The 20,295-nt window shown below is 50.2% G+C and overlaps 1 protein-coding gene across 3 annotated transcripts in view; it reads left to right on the top strand.

The window, feature by feature from the left end:
• Window positions 1-19,948, top strand: part of RPS6KA1 (ribosomal protein S6 kinase A1) — a 33,775-nt gene extending 13,827 nt beyond the window's left edge. The window contains exons 1-22 of one of the 3 annotated variants that reach the window (XM_029085612.1): window positions 1,164-1,205; window positions 3,587-3,640; window positions 8,611-8,727; window positions 9,814-9,895; window positions 10,193-10,273; window positions 11,060-11,139; window positions 11,747-11,853; window positions 12,416-12,453; window positions 12,571-12,713; window positions 13,252-13,322; window positions 13,585-13,673; window positions 13,890-13,954; window positions 15,109-15,211; window positions 15,499-15,626; window positions 16,114-16,239; window positions 16,714-16,803; window positions 17,019-17,177; window positions 17,399-17,560; window positions 18,191-18,267; window positions 18,438-18,555; window positions 18,986-19,123; window positions 19,476-19,605. In XM_029085612.1, coding sequence (XP_028941445.1) covers window positions 1,164-1,205; window positions 3,587-3,640; window positions 8,611-8,727; window positions 9,814-9,895; window positions 10,193-10,273; window positions 11,060-11,139; window positions 11,747-11,853; window positions 12,416-12,453; window positions 12,571-12,713; window positions 13,252-13,322; window positions 13,585-13,673; window positions 13,890-13,954; window positions 15,109-15,211; window positions 15,499-15,626; window positions 16,114-16,239; window positions 16,714-16,803; window positions 17,019-17,177; window positions 17,399-17,560; window positions 18,191-18,267; window positions 18,438-18,555; window positions 18,986-19,123; window positions 19,476-19,598 — 2,193 coding nt within the window. In that variant the 3' untranslated portion in view covers window positions 19,599-19,605. Of the gene's footprint in view, window positions 1-504; window positions 521-1,163; window positions 1,206-3,586; window positions 3,641-8,610; window positions 8,728-9,813; window positions 9,896-10,192; window positions 10,274-11,059; window positions 11,140-11,746; window positions 11,854-12,415; window positions 12,454-12,570; window positions 12,714-13,251; window positions 13,323-13,584; window positions 13,674-13,889; window positions 13,955-15,108; window positions 15,212-15,498; window positions 15,627-16,113; window positions 16,240-16,713; window positions 16,804-17,018; window positions 17,178-17,398; window positions 17,561-18,190; window positions 18,268-18,437; window positions 18,556-18,985; window positions 19,124-19,475 lie in introns of those variants that run through there. The other 2 variants (XM_010170643.1, XM_029085613.1) reach the window with 2 other exon arrangements.
• The last annotated feature ends 347 nt before the right edge of the window (window positions 19,949-20,295 follow it).

Raw genomic sequence — 20,295 nt, 5'->3', positions numbered from 1 at the left:
TGAATTTTTTAAGGTACAGAGCAGGGACAGCTGAAGGGATTCTGTAAAACAGCAAAGGACTTTGCAGTGACACTGGTGAAACAGCTCGGTGACTTCTGAAACTCTCTAGGGCATCTGTTTTGCGTAGATGAACTGCAGATGGCCTTGTGATGGGAACTGGGAGTAAGTACATGGCTCACTCTTTTCCTTGCAAACATAGAAATTGGGAGAGAATTGATTCAGAGCCATAGGGCTGAAGCCCTTCTTCCCTCTCTGCTCCAGTCCCCGTGTCTGTGCTGCCAGTTCCCATCTCTTTGCCTCTCTGGCCCTGTTAAAGCATCCCTTGATGCATCCCTGGAAGCGTTCTCAGCCAGGTTGGATGAGGCTTTGAGCAACCTGGTCTAGTGGAAGGTGTCCCTGCTGATGGCAGGGGGGTTGGGACTGGATGATCTCTAAGGTCCCATCCAACCCAATCGATTGGGTGACAAGAGCAGGGTGCAGAGCAGTGTCACGGTGCAGGAGCTGAGCCCTGAGCAAGAGGGCAGGACTGTGCAACCCTCCCGTAAGATATCAGTGTGCAAACCTCTCGTGGGGCCTCACAGCAGCGGCCCAAAGACCTGATACAGCAAATGACCAAGTGGCAACTGACACGGGGCAGGGAAGGGAGCAGGACGTGCCTCCTCCCAGCTCCTTCCCTGGAGACCTGCAATTCAGCTGGTCCTACCGGGAGAATATTTGTGCTGGACTCAGCGTTTGTGCTGCTCAGAGCAAGGGTGGTGTCACTTTGGGGAAGGAAGTTACAGAGACTCTCTGCTGCTTGTTGCTGCCTCATGTGGTGGCTGAAATTGTTCTTTCTGTGCCTCTTTTCCTGCCTGTGACATGGGGGACCATAGCCATCCTCTTGAAAAGCCTGCTGAGATTAGCTGATGGCAGGAGCCATGCCTAATCACCCCTAAAACCATCCAGTGTTTTCATTTGGCTGCTGGTCTTGTGCAGCCATCGCCACACGATGCGATTTCCCCATATGAAACCACAGTTTCCTTTCAGCGAAAACTCCCAAAATACATCCCAGTGACGTAACTACTACACTGGGGGTTCTCGTGCTGGTCCGGGTGCTGCAGAGTGCTGTAAGTTCAGAAGCCAACTTGCAAAGTATGGGAGAATAACAGCCTAAAGCTTTGGAGATGCTGAGGCTCCTCTTCCGCAGCAAGCCAAGGATCCAGGAGGCAAGTGTCTAGCTGATAAAATATCTGCTCTGCGTTCAGTGCTGTGCTCTGTCTCTTCTGCAGGACACAAGAAGTTGGTGAATCTCCTGAGCTTAGAGAACCAGACCTTATCCAGTTTTAATTAACAACTTTTCTTTTGGAAAAGGCATTTCTGACGATAAAATTGCTTTCTAAGAAGTGTCTTTCCTAGGTGCTGCCAGAATTTGGGAGTGTTTTGGGACCCTAGAGCATGTGTTGAAGCAACAGAAATTAAAACAGCTTCTGGTTAGTTGTTGATGAATAGGAAGCGAAATGCCAAAAGCATAATCTGTTTCTAGCTCTTGCAGGTTGGGTTTTTTTTTTCCCTTTGCATTTAGATGTGACTGTCTCAAGCAGCAAAGTGACAAAACGCGAGCAAAAACAAACCTGTCTCTTGGCTTCTGGCTTGTAAAATCCTTCCTCAAAAAAAGGGAAAGTAGGAAAGAGGACTTGTATTTTGAACTTGGTGTTGGGGGAAAAAAAAAAAACAACCAAACAACAAACCCGTCTGTGTGTCCCCAGCCCCTGCTCTAGGATGACTAAGCCATCTGTGCGGTTTGAAGGTAGCAGTGGGAAGATCAGAAGGAATTGTCTCCTCCTCTGACTTCGGCGACCTCCTGGGCTCAGACCTGGCTGGTGGCTGGGGATGTCCTTTTATTTTCTAGGAGCAGCAAATATAATTTCCTGGTGGTGCAGGAATTGGGTGTAAAATGGCCTCCCCCGAGACTGTGGGTGTCAGAAGATGGCTGGTAGCTCACAGGAGCAGTGTCTTGCACAGGCAGGATGGACCTGCAGAGAGATCCGTGCTTGTTGGGAGAGAAATCAACCCATCCCCACCCAAGGCAGGGTTTGGAGCCTGCTCGCTGGTCAGACCAGTGAAGGAGCTGGTTTCCCTGGGGGTGGTGGGTGTGATCCCCAGGGAGGCACCGCTGAGGTTTTTAGGGTTTTGTGATGGCTTTTGGGCACTCAGGAAGGGGTTTAGTTGTGGCTTTGGTAGATGTGGCAGTCAGCTGCCCCGAGCATCCGCTTCCCACGGTGGCAGTGGGACAGACACCTTCTCCCAGACCCAGAGAGATCTTGGCTGTTCCTGCAGCAAGGACAGAGCTACGGAGGGGAGGAAGAGGAAGAGGTGACTGCAAGGGCCCCCTCTGATCTGATTCAGTCCTTCCGGAGCTGAAAATCAGTTAATTCTTAACCCTAATCTCACTGTTTTCACACAGCTCCTCCCTTCCCTGAAGATTTGCTTTTTCTTCTCTCGCCTCCCCGTAGCTCCTGTCCTACTTTCCGGTCTCTTTGCCTCATGCTGTGCCCACCCAGTTGACGTTGCTGGCGCCGAAGAGCCCTGCCAGCATCGAGGGCTCTGTCCTGCTGACAAACTGCTTGAAATGACACAAGAGAAGTCACAGCTCGAGTCTTTCTTAGGTCCTTTCTGTCTGCAGTCACATGAGTTTTATTTCATCCGCAGCCAAAGACTTGAACTTCTCGGAGGAAATGTTTCAAATCTGCTTTGATTTTTTTGAGGGGGTGATTTTTTTATTCAAACTTAGCTCGTTATCTAAAAAAACAGGTGAAAGAGTACCTGGATGTGATAGAAAATTATATATCTTCATTAAAATGCAGCAGGCTCAGAGACTGACCTTGTAAAAACCGCCTGACCTTGCAAAAACTTACATCTTCCCTTAAAAGTCTGATTTTGGGGGGAGAAGGAGGCATATCCTAGCTGAGAAACAGTTCTTTTCCAAGCTCCCTTTCAATGCTTCTGCATCTCTCTCTATGAGCATTCACAGAATGACATCTGAGCATAAACTGACATTTCTAGTGCTGCTCAGGGCAGCTGGGCTGGCCCTGCCCAGCCCTCGAGGGATGTGCTGTGTTTTGGTATTTGAATATGTTCCTCCTGGTTGCTTTACAAACGCTGAGCGTGCACCTGGAGAGAAGTCCTCTCCTTAACATGGGGCTGCCAAACTTCCCTGCAGCTCCAGGACACCGCTACCAGAACAGATGCTTTGGGAGTTTGTCCAGGTGTAGCTGAGAGTAAAATCTGATCTAGACATTAATCAACCTGCCAGAAATTAATTCTGTCTCCTCAGTGGTTGTGCTCTGATTCTTGGGGAACATGTGTAACCAAGTGCTGGCACCGTGTCCTTCTCCACCACCCGTCAGAATTTATCAAAGCCTTTAACTCCAGCTCCTCTCCTGGAGCCACCAACACAGCTTGGAATCACATCCCGAGGAGCGATGTCTGGTGGGACACCACCACTGACTGTAAACAGCTCACCTGGTCTTGTTAAACACGTTTGATAGGAAAACTTCAGCGGCGTATCACAACTCCTCTGTGCTGACACTCATTTATTGTCCTGCAGGCAAAATCAGACATCACTTGGATAGAGAAAGACCTCGTGGACTCGGCAGACAAGGTAAGAGAACCTGCTGCAGATGTGCAGCCCGAGGAGACTCATGCATTGAATTTGTACTTTGTCCCATGATGAGTCGTCCCACGTGTGTGAGGGCGTAAGCAGAGCTCACCAGGAGCTCTGAAAACCAAACCCTTGCTCGCAGCACGCCCCTGCCAGCCCGTCTCAGCCAGGTGGGACTGCTAATACAGAAAACTGCTATTACTCACTCGTTCACGTGACATCCTGGACTTGACTTCATCCTCCTCCTCCTTCCTCCCCACACCAAACCCCTTTCCGTGCTCTCATTTGTGTCTCCTGTGGCTTTCTGATCTTGTCAGTTTGCTGGGGCGGGCACTTCAGCCTTTCAGTCGCGTGGAGATGCAGTGGGGTTTTTTGATTGCTTCTCTGAGGCTCCTCTCCCCGCGCCAAGCATCTGATAACACAACATGCAAAATTGTCTTGGTTGGGACAAGATTTATCAGATCTTGCCCAGCCCACATGCAGAGGGCTGGCTGGTTGCATCTCCTGCACGGCTTCACTGAGCAACGTAGAGCTTCCTTGGAAGCAGTGGTGCTCATCTTTGGATGACACGTTGTGGACACGGTTTCTGCTTCACTGGGACTGTTGTCTTGTTGAGCCTGGAGAAAAGGAGGCTGAGGGGAGACCTTCTGGCTCTGTCCAAGTCCCTGAAAGGAGGGTGGAGAGAGGTGGGGGTGGGTTTGTTCAACCAAGGAACAAGTGACAGGACAAGAGGAAATGGGCTCCAGTTGTGGCCAGGGCAGCTGAGATGGGATGTGAGGAAGAATTTCTTTGCTGAAAGGGTTCTGAGGCATTGGAAGGGGTTGCCCAGGGCAGTGGTGGAGTCCCCATCCCTGGAGGGATTGAAGAGTCGTGTAGACACAGTGCTGAGGGACATGGGTTAGTCAGGGACTTGTCAGTGTTGGGGTCATGGTTGGACTCGATGAGCTTAAAGGGCTTTTCCAATCGAGCCGATTCTGTGACTGTGGCAGAGTGAAGGAGGTGTCAGTATGAACCGAGTCTCCTGGTGCTCAGCAGCTGCACGGTGCTGTCTCATGCTGCTCTCTGGCATCTTGCTCGGGACCTCAGCACCTAGTGAGGTTCCCTCTGTGGAGCTGGGACCAGCTGCCTCAGTGATATTAAGTCATTTGTTTCTTTCATTATCAGTTTTCAAAGAGCACGTTATGGGGGCGGAGGAGGCAGGACAGTCATAAGTCTCTCTGGGTCCAGACCAAGATCCTCTTTTCATACTCTCCATTTCTGGAGAAATCCAGCAGTCAAGGCTGACACGGGGTTATTTCTAATTGCGAAGGTGCGTGGGTGTCTCTTTACTCATTTCAAGGGGTTTCTTTCTTACCTGCACTCTCCGGGGTCTTGCTGCAGAAAATGTCTGTCTGTCCTGACCCAATGGAAAGGTCAAAGGGGAAGAAGCTTGGAGGGGGAAGGAGGCAAAACAAGCGGCAAAACAAGCAATCTGAATATCTCCCCTCTGTCCTGCCAACACATCCGAGCAGCAGTGGGTTCAGAAGCTGTCTGCATCAGAAATACCCTTCAAAATACCTCACATGGAACTTCCCAGGGTGGCCTTTAAATAACTGCAGTGTCCACAGTAAGGACTTTTGTGCAGCATAAAGCAAACAAAGGACTAGATGCAGATCCTAGTGATGCCAGAGGATTTGCCCATGGGATAGATGCAGCCTAAATCCCGTCATGGGTGACCCATCATCCCTGTGCCAGTGTGACAGCAAAGAGATGTGCAGCTTTCTGAGGTGGTGTCAGACTTCTCCGTGGGGTTTCATGAGTTTTTCTCTTCCTTTTTAAAAAGTAAGTGGCTTCTCAGAATATTCCCCCATTGTGGAAATACTCCCAAAGCTCAGAGCTTGGCATGAGATTCATGCAGCACTAGATGGAAGTCACTTTAACTAGACCACATATATTCTCTGTCAGCTTCTTGTCTGAACCAGGGAGCCCAAAAGTGAGCAAGGAGCTGTGAGATTAATTTTTTTTCTAAAAGCCAAACTAGAAAAAAAAACAAACCCAAAACCTCAACCACAAGCGCTGTTGCTGGGGAGCAAGAGCGTGAACCTGCCTCCGTGCGACCGAGCCGCTTGTCTCCACTGCGCATCTGCAAGCTGGGCTTTAACCACCTGTATCTCCTCCATCCGGCAACCTCAAGCGTGGGGAGTCCATGCAGCACCCCAGGAGCCCCCCTCATCCCCGGGAACCAGCCGTGCTTCCCCGGGAGCTCACGGGGGTGGCAGTTCCTGGGGCTGTGAGATGGTGATGGGGATGGCAGAATGGAGAAGGACCCTAAACTTCCTCGCATCTGCGCGTTCCTCACGCTCTGGCTGCAGAGGAAACATCGAGCCAAGCCCTGCAGGCTGCAGCTACCTGCCCCCAGCCAGCTCTCCAGCCCGGTCAGTACTGCCCCTCGCTCGCTTTGCTTCACTTGCTGTCCCTCCTTGCTCATCCAGGTGGGCTGATGCTTCAGATGGATATTCAGAGCAATCTGGTTTGCTTTTCTTTTTTCTGCTTTCTGGGATAATTTGCTTAATGGTATCATTGGAAGAAACTTGGTGCAAGCAAAGCCTGTTTGTGGTGCAGCTCGGTGGCACGCGGGTGCTGGAGACTTGTGCTGGTGTGTTGCTGAACAAGCTGTAGGAGCTGGTCTCCAGAGTCCTAACTGTTGAGTTCTTAAGTTACTGGATGAGTTCATGGGAGGAGACCTCCCTTGTGTCAACAAGATGCCAAATGGCATCTTCAAAGCTTTTCTCAGAAAGCTGCCAACAAGGTCTCCGCTGTGGCCGCTTTTGGTCTGGTTGGGGTGTGTGTGGTAGGTGGTCTGGCTGGAAGGTTGTGCATGCAAATCTGTGCCTGCCCTCAGATCTGGCTTGGGCTGCTGAAACCACTCACAGTTAAAACACACTGGGTCTTGCTGCTGGGCCAGACAAAGAATTCCCACAGCTGTGAAGACGTCGCTCTGCAGCTCCTGAAGAGCTGTGGTAGGAGGATGGGTCCAGATGCCTTGGAGGTGGATGCAGGAGTTCCTTTGGAATGTTCCTCCCTGCATAGATGTGTGATGCTCCAGGGTGAAATATGCACAGTTGTACAAGGGATGATGCTGTGTAGACCTGGTTTCTAGTGTTTTTATGAAGATGGAGGGGAGGGAAGGAGCCTTCAACTTCCTCTGGTCCCATACCTGGGTCTGTGCCCACTGTGGGGTGTCTCCCTGTAGAGCTGAACAACATGGGAGGACTAGCAGGAGGAGACCTCTTGGCTGTCACCTGCCATGGACTAAGCCTCCAAACGAAACCAGAAGTGTAAATTGGCTGCTTTAAGCTGGGAGATCATATGGAACATGAAAGCTTGTTGTTACAGGGATTAGATCTTCCTTATTTGTGATCACTGAGACCAGCAAAAGGCAGAATAACACGGTGGGGGGGAGCTCCTGTCCCCCTGCCCTCTCCCCATGCTCAGGCTGTACGTGCTGTTCCGCTTCTCTGCTAGATCTTAGTGTCTGAATAATACAGGATCTTGAGAGCAAAGCTGCCAGCAAAGCTGGGCGCAGGTAGGCAACCACATCCGCGGGTGCTGGGCAAGGCCACCCTCCCTGAGAAGGTGCTGGGAGGGTGGGGAGTGGGCTGGGGCACAGAGGAGAGCTTGGTTCCTGTTGTTTTTAAAAGCTGCTTTGATTAGGTGAGTTCCAGACCATGTCTCTGAATAATTTTAGAAAACAAAACAGAACTTCCCCCCCCCAACTCTGCAAAGAGGAAAACTAACTAGTAGCTCCAGCTTTCTGGCAACTTCTGATAGCCACATCTGCCCCAGGGTCAGAGACCAACCCAGTTTAATGCCCTTTAGAACATAATTGCTGGTCTTCAGGTCTAAATAGCAGCCAGACCATGTCTGACACTGGATAACATGGGACTGAAGTGCTAAGGAGCCTGGATTTGCCCTTATGAGCTGTACAGCTACCAGGGATTTCTGGTCTGAGTAAGATTCGTGTCTATAGAACTGGAAAGTTGAGTCCAGCACTGTGGGTTCTGCCCGTGGTCAGCCAGGAGAGGGGCTGGAACAGGTCAAGTTCAGAGGAAACCTAAGTGCAGATATATTGGCTAGGAATGGTTAAGAGAAGGAGGAAAGGCACAGCTGGAAGATGAGGAGTATAAAAAGTCTCTCTGTTTGGGATGCAAACAGAAAGCAGCACAAGGTGTTTCTGTTGAGCCAAGCTCTGGGCTTTATGCACCAGAGGGATGGACGAGGTTTGCTGGGGAAAGGAGGTGTTTCAGCATCACCTCAGGGTCCATGGCTGTTCTTCTGTGCTGGCCTTCATTGGTGAGTTTATTCTAGATACCGCTGATTAAGTCTCTTTTTCTTTATTTTTTTTTTTTAATAAAATAATGTGTTTTAAACAAAACACATGCCAGAGACCTTGGCTTCCCCTCAATCTTCTTGAAGGCTTGAGTCTGTTAAAGCATCATCTCTATGTGCTGAAGATGCACTAAGACTTATGTTGCAGAGTTGCTCAGATTGCTGAGCAGATGGGCTCCAACATGTCTGATTTCTGCCAGCCCTGGCCGTGTTTTGACAACAGTGCCGTATTTTTGTGTTGTGGGATTTTTAGTGGCATAAACACTCCTGTTTTTGCCACCAGTGCCTTAAAAAGGAAGGTGCTTTTCAAGCACTCTTCTGAAATGCACTTCAAAGAGATGCAACACCTGCGGTGTGAGGAGCAGAGTTTTTGGGGAGAACGCAGGATATTTAACCAGGCTGCCTGGTGGAAACCTACTGATCACTTATTTATTCCAGATGTTGAAGCCAGGAGGTACCTGTGACAAACACCAACTTTTATGGTTCTCTCGGATGTGGTTCCTGTCAGTCTGTAGCTACAATCCTTGTTCCTTAATCCAATAAGGCTTGCTTTCCCTCGTTCAGAAGTATATTCCCAGTCAACTGTGTCCCCTCTTTTTCAGGGAGAAGGTGTTGTGAAAGAAATCAACATCACGCACCATGTGAAGGAAGGCTCCGAGAAAGCTGATCCTTCACAGTTTGAGCTCCTGAAGGTGCTGGGACAGGGCTCTTTTGGCAAGGTGAGTTCATTTCTTCCTCTGTGTCATGCCAGAGAAATTATTTTGATGACAAAAAGGACTATCCCCTATGAAACTGCTTTCCTGATTCCCACTGGATCGTAAGAATCTGACTGATGAGCCCACTGAGCAAACAGATGCTTCTAACTTGAAGGGCAACTGTAGTGATGGCTTCTCATAAGGACCAGCCTGTATGTCCAAAGCTCTGCTGTAAGGCTTTTTTCAGATGATCAGGAGGAAGGAGTAGTATCCTGCCTGTGAATGCAGGTGTCACACAGGGCAGAGGGACCTCCTGCAGCTTTGTAGCTGGCTGCCAAGCTGTCAGTTGAATTGAAGACTTGGAGGAGTCAAGCATGTTCCTCTCTTCTCAGAAACGATGCTGCATGCACCTGGTTTTGGCCCCTATTTACAGTCCAGTTTCCCTTCTGCGAAGGGGGAAGGAAGTAGCCTGGAACTCTTATCTATTTCAATGTGTAAATAATCCAGGGCTCTTACAGACCATCTGCTCCCACATTAAATCAACTTCATGTCAATCAGTTACCAGCGCTAACAGCGGGGGCTCGCGCAGGACTGTGGGCTCTTGCCTGGGCAAATGCAGCAGTGGCTTTATGCAAAAGGAACGTCGTGTCTTTTTGAAGCTGCCTAAAAGCAGGTGGTCTGGGACATCAGGGAAGGGAAGGAGGTAAAAATCCAGAGGGGATGCGGGAACTGAATCATAAGGAGCTGATCTGGCTGTCAAACCAGCAAGTCACCAGGAGGTTTTGTGATACATTGAAGTGTCAGTGCTCCCAGGCATCAGCCCCATGGGAATGGCAGGAGCAAGCAAGAGGTGTGGAAGAATGGAGAGAAGGAAAATGCAATATAAAAGCATAAGTGCTGTAACAGCTGGAGATGGGGGATGAGAGGAATCTGTGCACAGCATTTTCCTGAAAACCTCATAGGTTTTTGTGTGGAGAGCTTGAGGTACATCTTACCAGTCCTGTGGCCAGCTGCTTCTTAGGGTTACCATGAGGTTTGCCAATTTGGGAGGCATCCAACTCCTCCTGCTGATATTTAGGGCTTGGCTAATGTGGTGTTCTTCTGCCTCAGGTTTTCTTGGTGAGAAAAATAACACCACCAGACAGCAACCACCTGTATGCCATGAAAGTGCTCAAGAAGGCAACATTGAAAGGTAGGAGACTCTTTCCACGATGCTCTTATCCTCCATGTCCTAAAGAGCACTGGGGAGGTGTCACAGCAGTCACTGCTGGCCCCAGGGTGGTCTGGGTGAAAGAGAAGTATCTTTACCTCAGCCAAACAACCTCCTTTTCTCTCCGTCTATAAAAGCCCCTTGTTGCAGTGCTGGAGGTGGAAAAGATCTGGCTGAAGGTGCTGGGTATTAAAGGGCTTAAGGCTGGCGGCAAGGCTGACACTGTAACACCATGTGTGCCTTCTTCAGTGTCTGAGCTCTTCCTCTCTCTTCCCACAGTGCGTGACAGAGTGAGGACAAAGATAGAAAGGGACATCCTGGCTGATGTAAACCATCCCTTTGTGGTGAAACTCCACTACGGTGAGTGTGGAGCTCGTTGGGACATTGGAAGAGGGGCTCAAACAGACACTGACTGCTTTTAAGCACAATAAAGAAAGATGCTACTACAGGCACACCTGCTGTGAGCAGGTAGATGAGCGTGAGGCATCCAGCAGCAGGCTGCTTGGAGGATGCTGACAGACTTTCATGGTCCCTAACAGGCTTCTGGAGATACCTGAAATGGAGAAGAGGCCTGGAGCAGTCTGTGTCCCGCAGTGGCTGTGCTGCCCTGGAGCCTTCGCAATCCCCTTAACACAAATCCTTCCCTGGAAAGGTCTTTGGTCCCACGCCCGTTCTAGCTATTGAATGGGGAACAGAGCATAGACTGGGAGAAGAGGTTTAAGCATCAAATCCTTGGGATTAAAACATTAAATCAGGAGAAACTGAGAAAGCAGAGTTAACTGGTCAAGCCAGAGTTTGGCAGGATTAATGCTCTGCCTCTGAGGAAGGCGAGGACAGCTTCTTTCCCTGTGAAGTGACTGGTGCCTCTCTCAGGAATACAGCCCTTCAGTAGGGCATCCCTGGCTGAGAGGGAACCAGCCCCCCATAAAATGAGGATTTCCTGCAGTGCCAGAGTGCTGCTGCTGAGCTCCCATTTCAGTATCACGGGCAGGCTGTCTCATTTACCCCAGATAATTAGCCCTACCTGTGTTTAACCCAGTAACCACGCAGGACATCCGCACAACTGGAGCCACTGGGATTTAAGTGATTAATGTAAGACCTTCCCTCAGCAAAGGAGTCTGATTCCTGCTCGGGCTTCTGTTTCAGCATTCCAGACAGAGGGGAAGCTGTATCTCATCTTGGATTTCCTCAGAGGAGGTGACCTTTTCACTCGGCTTTCCAAAGAGGTGGGTATGCTCTGGCATCTTGGTGGGTTGCTGAGGCTCTCAGTTCATCTGGGCTTAACTGTCTGGAGAAGAGATTGATCCTTGGAAAGTCTTTGAGAGGAGTGGAAACAACCTCCAAGATGCTTCTGGCAGCAGGAGAGGTTGTCTCAGGAGCCCTGTCCTGTGGCAAAAAAGCAGCAGCAGAGGAGGCAGGTCTCACCTCTGCAGCAGCTTCTGCTGAGCATCATGTTAAGGGTGAAAACAGGCGAGAACCATGTTCTGCTGCAGTGGTGGCTGGTTGTGTCACCTCGCTGGGATGGGGCGAGGGCAGGGAATGGGAAGGGTAACAAGAAGTTGTGTCAGGTGAAGACAACTGGGAATGTAACCTGGTTGACATAAATGAAGAGTTTTTTAAAAACCTGTCTGCTACTTAGCAACCTGGGTTGGTTTTTTGGTGTTGCTGTTTAATTGATACTTTAGGATGGCGGGCGAAGCCTGGGAAACTTCAGTATGAAAGGGCAGGAGGAGGCAACACGGCTGTGGAAGGTCTTGCATGGGTGCAGTGGAGGTGGTCCTGCTGCTGGTGTTGTAACCCCAGCACCTGTCCACTTCCTCTCCCTTCCTGCAGGTCATGTTCACCGAGGAGGACGTGAAGTTCTACCTGGCAGAGCTGGCTCTGGGGCTTGACCATTTGCACAGCCTGGGGATCATCTACAGAGATCTCAAACCAGAGAAGTACGTGTGGCACAGCTGAGGCAGGGAACAGAGCCCTCCTGCTCCGTCCCAAGCCTGTAGTGCTGGATGATGCCCCGAGGCCAGACAGATGGAAGGTGCCGTGTCAGTCTGCGAGGCTCCCGCTCCTCAGAGCCTCAGTTACGGCCAGGAGCACTGCAGAGGCAGCATGTGTGCACCACATGTCGGAGCAGTCATCCTTGGCTGTCTCTTGGCTCCAGCTTTAAGTAATTGAGAACCTTCAGAGGGAAAAGGCACCAGGCTGGGTCTCTGTGTCGGCTGCATGAAGCAGTTTTTCTTACCTGGGATATGTGGGGGATCAAAGGTGGTGTAACCTGTGTGTGGGTCATTCATTCAATGTGAATTGAGGGCACAGAGAAAAGGGAGCTGCTCTTTGTCCCACTCGTGTCTTGGTGTTGGAGCTTAAAGCACTGTGGGAAGGGACAGAGAACTTTCTCCTCTGGATTCTGGGAGAGTCTCAGCCCAGCCTCTGCTGTGTGTGCTTGTTCTCACCAGCCCTCGTTGCAGACAGTAACAGCTTGGTTTATTTTCTTTCACGCTGTAGCATCCTCTTGGATGAAGAAGGGCACATCAAACTCACAGGTAAGAGACTCCACAAAAGCCTCGTGCTCCAGCCAGATCAGTTCTTGAAATACAGAGCTGCTCTGTGTGATTGCTCAGAGCGTGTGGGCGCACGCTGATGGTTTTTCTCTGATGTAGATTTTGGCTTGAGTAAGGAGGCTATAGACCATGAGAAGAAAGCCTATTCCTTCTGTGGGACAGTGGAATACATGGCACCAGAAGTTGTGAATCGCCAGGGCCACTCTCACAGTGCTGACTGGTGGTCGTACGGGGTGTTGATGGTATGTACCCAGTTAGCATGTCTGGGGACCTGGCTCAGCAGCTGCTCCCACAGTAGCTCAGAAACACCCTCAGGTGATTCTGCGTGTCTGGCAGATGTGCTGACCCAGGGATGTTCTCTGGGCATCCCAGAAGGGCTCTGTGACAGGCTGTCCAGGCATCCAGCCAGGAGCCCGTGTTTCTCAGGGGACGCAGAGCTCCTGAGGCTGTTGTCCCAGTGAGCACTGGGGTGCACGGTGTGGGGTGCACAAGGTGTCTGTGTCAGCCCCAGTGCTGGGATGTCGGTGTCTGCAGATCTGGTGCCACCATCTGGTGATTGCTGAATCTTGGGGCTCCTGAGGGAGCTCAAACATAATCCTGCTGCAAACCACGGCCCTTCTGAGAAAATATGGTCTGTGATCTTTTTTAGAGCTAGGCTTTGGATCCCTTGCAAGCCTTTCGCTAGCTTTGGCGAGCTCCCAGATGAAGGTGCAGTAGGATCTGTGCAACCTTCAGACTTGCTCAGACATGTGACCTCTCCTTCTTCTCTCTCTCTCCTAGTTTGAAATGCTCACCGGCTCGCTGCCCTTCCAGGGGAAGGATCGTAAGGAGACCATGACCCTCATCCTCAAGTAAGAGGAGTTTCAATCTCATACGTGTACAGACAATGAGCTTCTGCTCTTTCTCGGTGCGTGTTGCAATTCGGGGCTTCTCACAATTTAATGGCGCGATTTGGCAAGCGGTTTTGTATCACCGTTTAGTTTGAAGGGTGCAGTGTAAATGCCAAACAGATGATTGTACTTTTTTTTTTGGGGGGGTGGAGGTGCTGCAGTCAGTCAGCTTGTGGGTTGACTTCTTTAAACCTGCAACTCGATTGCATAACTTCCTCTCCAGAGCAAAGCTGGGCATGCCGCAGTTCCTCAGCTCTGAAGCACAGAGCCTCCTGCGAGCTCTTTTCAAAAGGAATCCAGCCAACCGATTAGGTAAGAGGGGTTTTTTTGGTTTCTGAATACACCTGATGCCATATCGGGGCCTCTCACATCCTCGTGGGTCAGCAGCATGTTCACACTTGTGCTTGGTTAATCATTTAATGGCAGCCAGGTTGCCCATATTACCTGGCCGTGTTGCGTACGTGGCAGCCTTTGCTTTGTCACTGGTCCTGATTTCATGCAACGTGCTCCACGGGTGCCTCTTTTCAGGTTCTGGACCAGATGGGGCAGAAGAGATCAAGCGCCATCCTTTCTACTCTACCATTGACTGGAACGTGAGTATCAGAAACAGAAAAGCACATTTTGACACCACTCAGCACCAGTAATGCAGTTCTGCTGACTGCAGTTCTAGCACGGTCATGATCACAGAATCACAGAGTGGTGAGGTGGGAAGGGGCCTCAGGAGATCATCCAGTCCAACCCCCCTGCCAAAGCAGGTTCCCTACAGCAGGACAGTGTCCAGGTGGGTTTTGAACATCTCCAGAGATGGAGACTCCACAACCTAAATGATGCTTGCAGGCTGACCAGCTACAGGAGAGCTACCAGTCCCTGTTTCCATCTGTTCCAATAATCCTTCCCGAAACTAAAATTATATTTGCCATGTGAGTAACTGTTTCATACCTGAGTTGCCTGTGATCTCACCTTGGCTTGAATTCACTCATCTCTCAGCAGTAAGGTGCAGGTTTTAACTGGGGTTTGGCACAACAAGGATCATCTTGCACAAAGTGGGAAGGACACAAGGAAACATTTCTGGCAAGGAAATACCTTGTTTTGTACAGAGAAGCAGGATGATAACTCAACCGGCATTTCCCAATTGCTTCTGGCCAGCTCCCTACTTTATCACATAATTCTGATTCTTCCCTGTTTTCCCTTACTTGGTAAGGGATTTTGAAGATCAATCTTCTCATGCTTTCGAGGTACCCAGCAAGCTGCTACCCTGAACCTCCAGCGAGGCTGGTAAAGCTTATTTCAAATTTTTGCTTCAAGAAGCAATTTGAAAAGGCTACTTGTGGGAGTGGTGGGATACAAATGTCCTCCCAGGGCATCTCCTCTGCCTGTGCCAGGAGAGATAAGTGTCAGCAAAGCCCTAATGGGAGTTAGGAGGAGGTAGAAGAGCTTAGGAGAGTAAATATTATATAGGCACTGCTTTTGGAGTGGGGCCAAGTTACATATAGAACACTTCATTTGCTTGATGTAATATATGTAGAACTTGTAGTTATTTCTCCAAAAACTGACTCAAAAGCACCTCACTGCCCAAGAAGTCTTCCCTCTGACTGCTGAGCTGTAGTTAACGCGAAGCCACAGAGCTGTTTCTAGTTTCACAAGATCTCTTCTTGGTCTCTCGTTCCTGGCGAGCCTTTCCACCCTTCTGAGCGCGTAGGAGCACGTTGACCCATCAAACACTTTGGAGTTGGCTTTTGTTTTGCAGAAGCTGTACCGCAGGGAAATCAAACCCCCCTTCAAGCCTGCAGTGGGCCAGCCAGATGACACCTTTTATTTTGACACGGAATTTACGTCACGTACGCCAAAAGGTTTGTATGAATTCACTCAAAACCCAAGTTTCCTGTGTGAAATGATGCTGTACGGCTTAATGGTGGTTTGCTGGTGCCAGTTGCCTCCTGCTAGTGCTCCCAGCTCCAGATGGTTGTGGCACCAAGGAGGTGACCCAGCCTTTGATATGGGGGGTGTTAGGGGTAAGCTCAGTGCCACGTGGTGTGGCTGTTGTCTCGAATCACCTAAAGAGAAGCCGTAGCTCCTGGGGATCAAGGGGACAGTGTCTGCTTCCCCTCTTCAAGTTGTCTCTCAATTCCTGTTGCAGATTCCCCAGGTGTCCCTCCTAGTGCGGGGGCCCATCAGCTCTTCCTAGGCTTCAGTTTTGTGGCGACTGGATTGATGGAGGATGGCAAGGTGAAACCTGCTCAGCCACCTCTCCATTCGGTGGTGCAGGTAAGAAGTGAGGACAGAGGAACAACTGTTTGAAGCTGCAGAAACACTCCAGAGTGGCTCTGTGGGACCTCTGTACGCTCTGGAGCTGAGCTGACGGGAAGCCTGAGGCGGTGTCGTTCTGTTTTGAATTCTTGCTTCCTGTTGTTCTTTGGTTTCTGTTGACTGTCATGTGCAGAGGTTGTCAGGGCAATGTGAGTCTGTTTGCTTTCCTTTCCCCAGGCAGACCCGTGCTACTGGGAGCTCTGGGTAAAAGCCCGTGGGTTGAAAGGTGCCACCAAAACACACCACACTCAATGCAGATGGCATTAGCCCACTGACCTATATCTGCCTTGTTCTCTTCTCCTCCCTCTCCCCAGCTGGAGGAGAAGCTGTGGGATGGAGCAGACAGCAGTCTGTCAGCTCGCTCTGTGTTGCAGTTAACTCATCGTGTTGCACAAACCCTTCCTGAACCCTCCCAGCTCATCAACTCTCCGCTCTCCTCTTGCAGCAGCTGCATGGCAAGAACATCCAGTTCAACGATGGCTACGTGGTGAAGGAGGCAATCGGCGTCGGCTCCTACTCAGTGTGTAAACGCTGCATTCATAAAGCAACCAACATGGAATACGCAGTCAAGGTCTGAGATTGACCATCAGAACTGAACTCCCCTGTTAGATTTCTGTTCATCCCCATTCTGTGATGACCAAAATAACATTCAGGAATGAAGTTGCTTTCCCTGTTTGTGTAGGGCCTAAAAGGACAATTTCTGAGCTGCTGTGCATGTAGCCACACGAGCTTTCCTGCCTAGGAATAGTGGGGAAGCAGTGCTCTCCTCTCCTGGGGGGAGAACAGTGTCTCACCTTTCTTTGCAAAGCTTGCTGTGCCTGTCTCAGCTCTCCACAAATAAGCCGGACATAAAACTTGGGGATCTGGGGACATGGAACTGATGAAGCAACTAGTGGGTTTCTAGAGCTTATTGCTGTTGAGGGCAGGGGACAGGGAGCAGATACAGTGCAGGGTCTCTGCAGGGCTCCAAACACTTGGCTCGTTTGCTCTGTCCTGGCCCCTTTCCCCACCCAGTTGTGGTTAACGCTGATCTCGACTCTTGCAGGTTATTGACAAGAGCAAGCGAGACCCTTCCGAGGAAATAGAAATCCTCCTGCGATATGGGCAGCACCCAAACATCATCACCTTGAAAGATGTGAGTGTAACTACAATGACTTCTCTGTATTTTGGTTTAGGAAGTGCACACTGGTCTGTGGGAGGGGTAGAATGCAGCTCCAGCACGGGCAACCCAATGCTTCTGCTCAGGGTTTCACTGAAGCTGATTTCTCTCTGTTTCTTGGTGGTAGAAGGACAAAAAGAGAAGCTCTGGAAGCACTTTTTGGTTAACCCCCTCCACGTTTGCTTTGGTAGGTGTACGATGATGGGAAGTACGTGTATCTGGTGACTGAGCTGATGAGGGGAGGGGAGCTGCTGGATAAAATCCTCAGGCAGAAATTTTTCTCGGAGAGAGAAGCCAGTTCGGTCCTGCACACGATCTGTAAAACGGTGGAGTATCTGCATTCCCAAGGGGTGAGTATGGTTCCCACTGTTTTCCTGGGCAGCTGTCTGGCATTGCACTACTCTCCCTTTCCTCCAAGGAGTAACTGTGCCTATCAGGAATGTTATTTCTTGCTGGTGTTGCTGTCTTGACAAGCTACGTGTGGGGCAAGAGCAGAGGCCGAGCATCCTGATGCAGCTTCAGACCTTTGTCTTCCCTGGGATATGAGAACGGCACTTTCTTTGCCCCTCAGGTGGTTCACAGGGACTTGAAACCCAGCAACATTCTCTACGTGGATGAGTCAGGAAACCCCGAAAGCATTCGCATCTGTGACTTTGGCTTTGCCAAGCAGCTGAGGGCTGAGAACGGCCTCCTCATGACTCCCTGTTATACAGCAAACTTTGTGGCACCCGAGGTAAGGACCTTACTGATGTGAGACCCTTCGGTAGCTCTCACGTCCCTCCCCGGCCTGTGCTTTCACTCAGCACAGGTCTGTCCCGTTCCTGACTCCAGCCTGCTCTGGTGGGCTCTGTCCTGGAACAGGTAATTACAGAAATACCACTTGTAGTAATGTACAAACAGAGGAACTCAAGTGCAGTCCTCCAATGTGTACTGTCCTCACGAGGGGTTCTGCTTACGCTACTGAGGCTTTAAAATCCCACTGATTTTCTAGGCTGCTTCCCTTCCTGATTACCTGACCTGTTAAAAGAGGTGGGAGGATTTTCCACCCAGTTATCTTGGTGCAGAAGAAAGAAAAAGAGCAGGCACACAACAGAGCATGCATGCAGTGTCACCACCCTGGAACAGGGCTTCTTTCTCACTTGTCATTTTGATGTGCCTGGAGGATTCCTCTGTTCCATTAATAAACCAAAATATGATTTGAATCCTGATCTTTACTCCAAGACTTTCCTGTTCAGTAGGGCTCTAGGAGCTCTGCGTACAGACTGCACGCAGGGGTCAAGCTGCTCTTCACAAGCTGAAGTGAGCTCAACAAGAAGCAAACATGCTTTGCTTTTTTTTTTTTCCCTTTGCTCATTCTATTCAGGTACTAAAACGCCAAGGCTACGACGAGGGCTGCGACATCTGGAGCCTGGGAGTTCTCCTGTACACAATGCTCGCGGGGTAAGCGCCTCTGTCTCGCTGGAAGGCAGCAGCTGGAGCTGTGACCACCTTGTTCTCCAACATGCTCCCTGGTGGCAGTTGGACCCTCTCCTCATCAGTCACTGCTACCTGGAGGTGCTCCCTGGTGGGTTACAGGACGGTAAATCCAATGCTCCCTCGTCTCTCCTCAGCTGCACTCCGTTTGCAAACGGTCCCAGTGACACTCCAGAAGAGATCCTGACGCGGATAGGTGGGGGCAAGTTCTCCATCAGCGGAGGCAACTGGGACACTATCTCTGACATGGCCAAGGTTTGGTTTGATATTCACTCACCTTACCTGAAAGGGTTGAGGTCAAGCACGGCCAGTTGCTATGAGGCAAGTTTAGAGCAGGGAGGGGAGGGAAGGCAAAAGAGAGAGGAGAAAACCAGCAGGTGTAGCTTCTCCCCATGGGTTTCTCCCCCATAGCAGCTCAGCAGCACAACTCTCCCTGCTTTGTTTTAGCTCTGGCTGTGAATATTTTGGTGCAACATCAACCTTGTGCTTGACCCACATGGGGTTTGCTGCTGTTGTGCCTCCCAGGCCTCCCAAAAACATATTTTGTACAAAAGGAGATTGATGTCTGAGGACTTTAAACTTGGCCTCTGAATTTAAATCGTAATTTGGGAGTGGACAGGTGGTATTTTTTGCATTTAAAGTATGAAATCTTCTAAAGTCTTAACTTTCCAAACAACACCCTTAGGATCTGGTATCAAAGATGCTTCACGTAGATCCTCACCAGCGTTTAACAGCCAAGCAGGTCCTGCAGCATCCGTGGATAACCCAGAAGGACAGCTTACCCCAGAGCCAGCTGAATCACCAGGACGTTCAGCTTGTCAAGGTACAAAGTCTGGGCTGGGCCTTGAGCTGGTTCCTCGTGTACTTTGGGCTCTTTGGAAAGCAGCGTTGCAGGTGGAGTGATGGTGGAGTGGGCTGAACAGGACGGAAGGTTGGAGTGGGGTGGGCCAGGGGAGGCAATACAAGACAAGCTAATTTTTTTGGCAGGAAAACCTAGTGAAGTTCTTTAACTGTGTGTCAGGAGGGACAGTACAGGAGGGAGATTTGAAGGAAAAAGAAAGATGCTTCTGGCTTTGGTTGTGGATCTGGCTACTCTGGTCCCTCATCTTGTAAAGCTGTAGGTCTGAAATACCATTTCTACATCTAAATGGCTTCTCTCCTGCCTTGTCTCCAAGGGGGCGATGGCTGCCACGTACTCTGCACTGAACAGCTCCAAGCCAAGCCCCCAGCTGAAACCCATCGAATCCTCGATTCTGGCACAGAGACGGGTGAAGAAACTTCCTTCCACCACACTGTGAAGCTGGGACGGGCGGCAGCCGCGCGGCGCGGTGCGGGCACACCAGACTGAAGACGGGGGGCAGGGGATGGGGCGGTCAGTGCCTGCACAGGAGCTCCCCTGAGGACTTGTTCTCCAAAGGCCAAGTGCCTTCCTGTTTCTGAAAGACTGGCTCCTCCTTGTGTGGACTGATCTTTGCAGAGAGAACTTCACTGTAAAACTTTTTTGAAGTGTAAATTGTTAATTTTTAAAGACATCCCTCTGTGTATATGAGAACTAGAATGTATAACTGATGTCAAGTGGCACTAAAAAGCAGCTCTGATTCACCCTTCCCTGTGTAGGGCCAGGTATTTGTTGTAGCTCCATCATTTCTTAGACTCAATCCTCTCCAACACCGTTGCAGCTGGAAGACTGTGTAATGTTGGGGGTTTAGGCTTTGGGGTTTTTCTTCCCTTGAACCTTTGGGTGCCCTTCCCAAAGTCAGCCCTGCAGACTGGTAACCAGCAGCACTTGTGTTTGTAAAGGACTTTCCTCCCCATCACTTCACTGTGTGTGTGTGTGTGTGTTCAGAGTGTCAGGTCCACTTTTCGGGCTCCGTTTCTTCCTCTCTCCTGCCTTCCTCCAGCCCAGACGGCAGTTCTCTGAGCAAAATAAACTGTGGGTTTTTCAAACACCCCCTTAGATGTTCAGCTGTCCAGAGTAGCTGCTCGGTTTGGCTC

The sequence above is a fragment of the Antrostomus carolinensis genome, unplaced genomic scaffold (genome assembly GCF_000700745.2).
Source record: "Antrostomus carolinensis isolate BGI_N321 unplaced genomic scaffold, ASM70074v2 scaffold1616, whole genome shotgun sequence".
NCBI lineage: Eukaryota > Metazoa > Chordata > Aves > Caprimulgiformes > Caprimulgidae > Antrostomus > Antrostomus carolinensis.
Note: the sequence above shows the minus strand (reverse complement) of the source record. Positions and strands in the feature narration are given on the sequence as shown.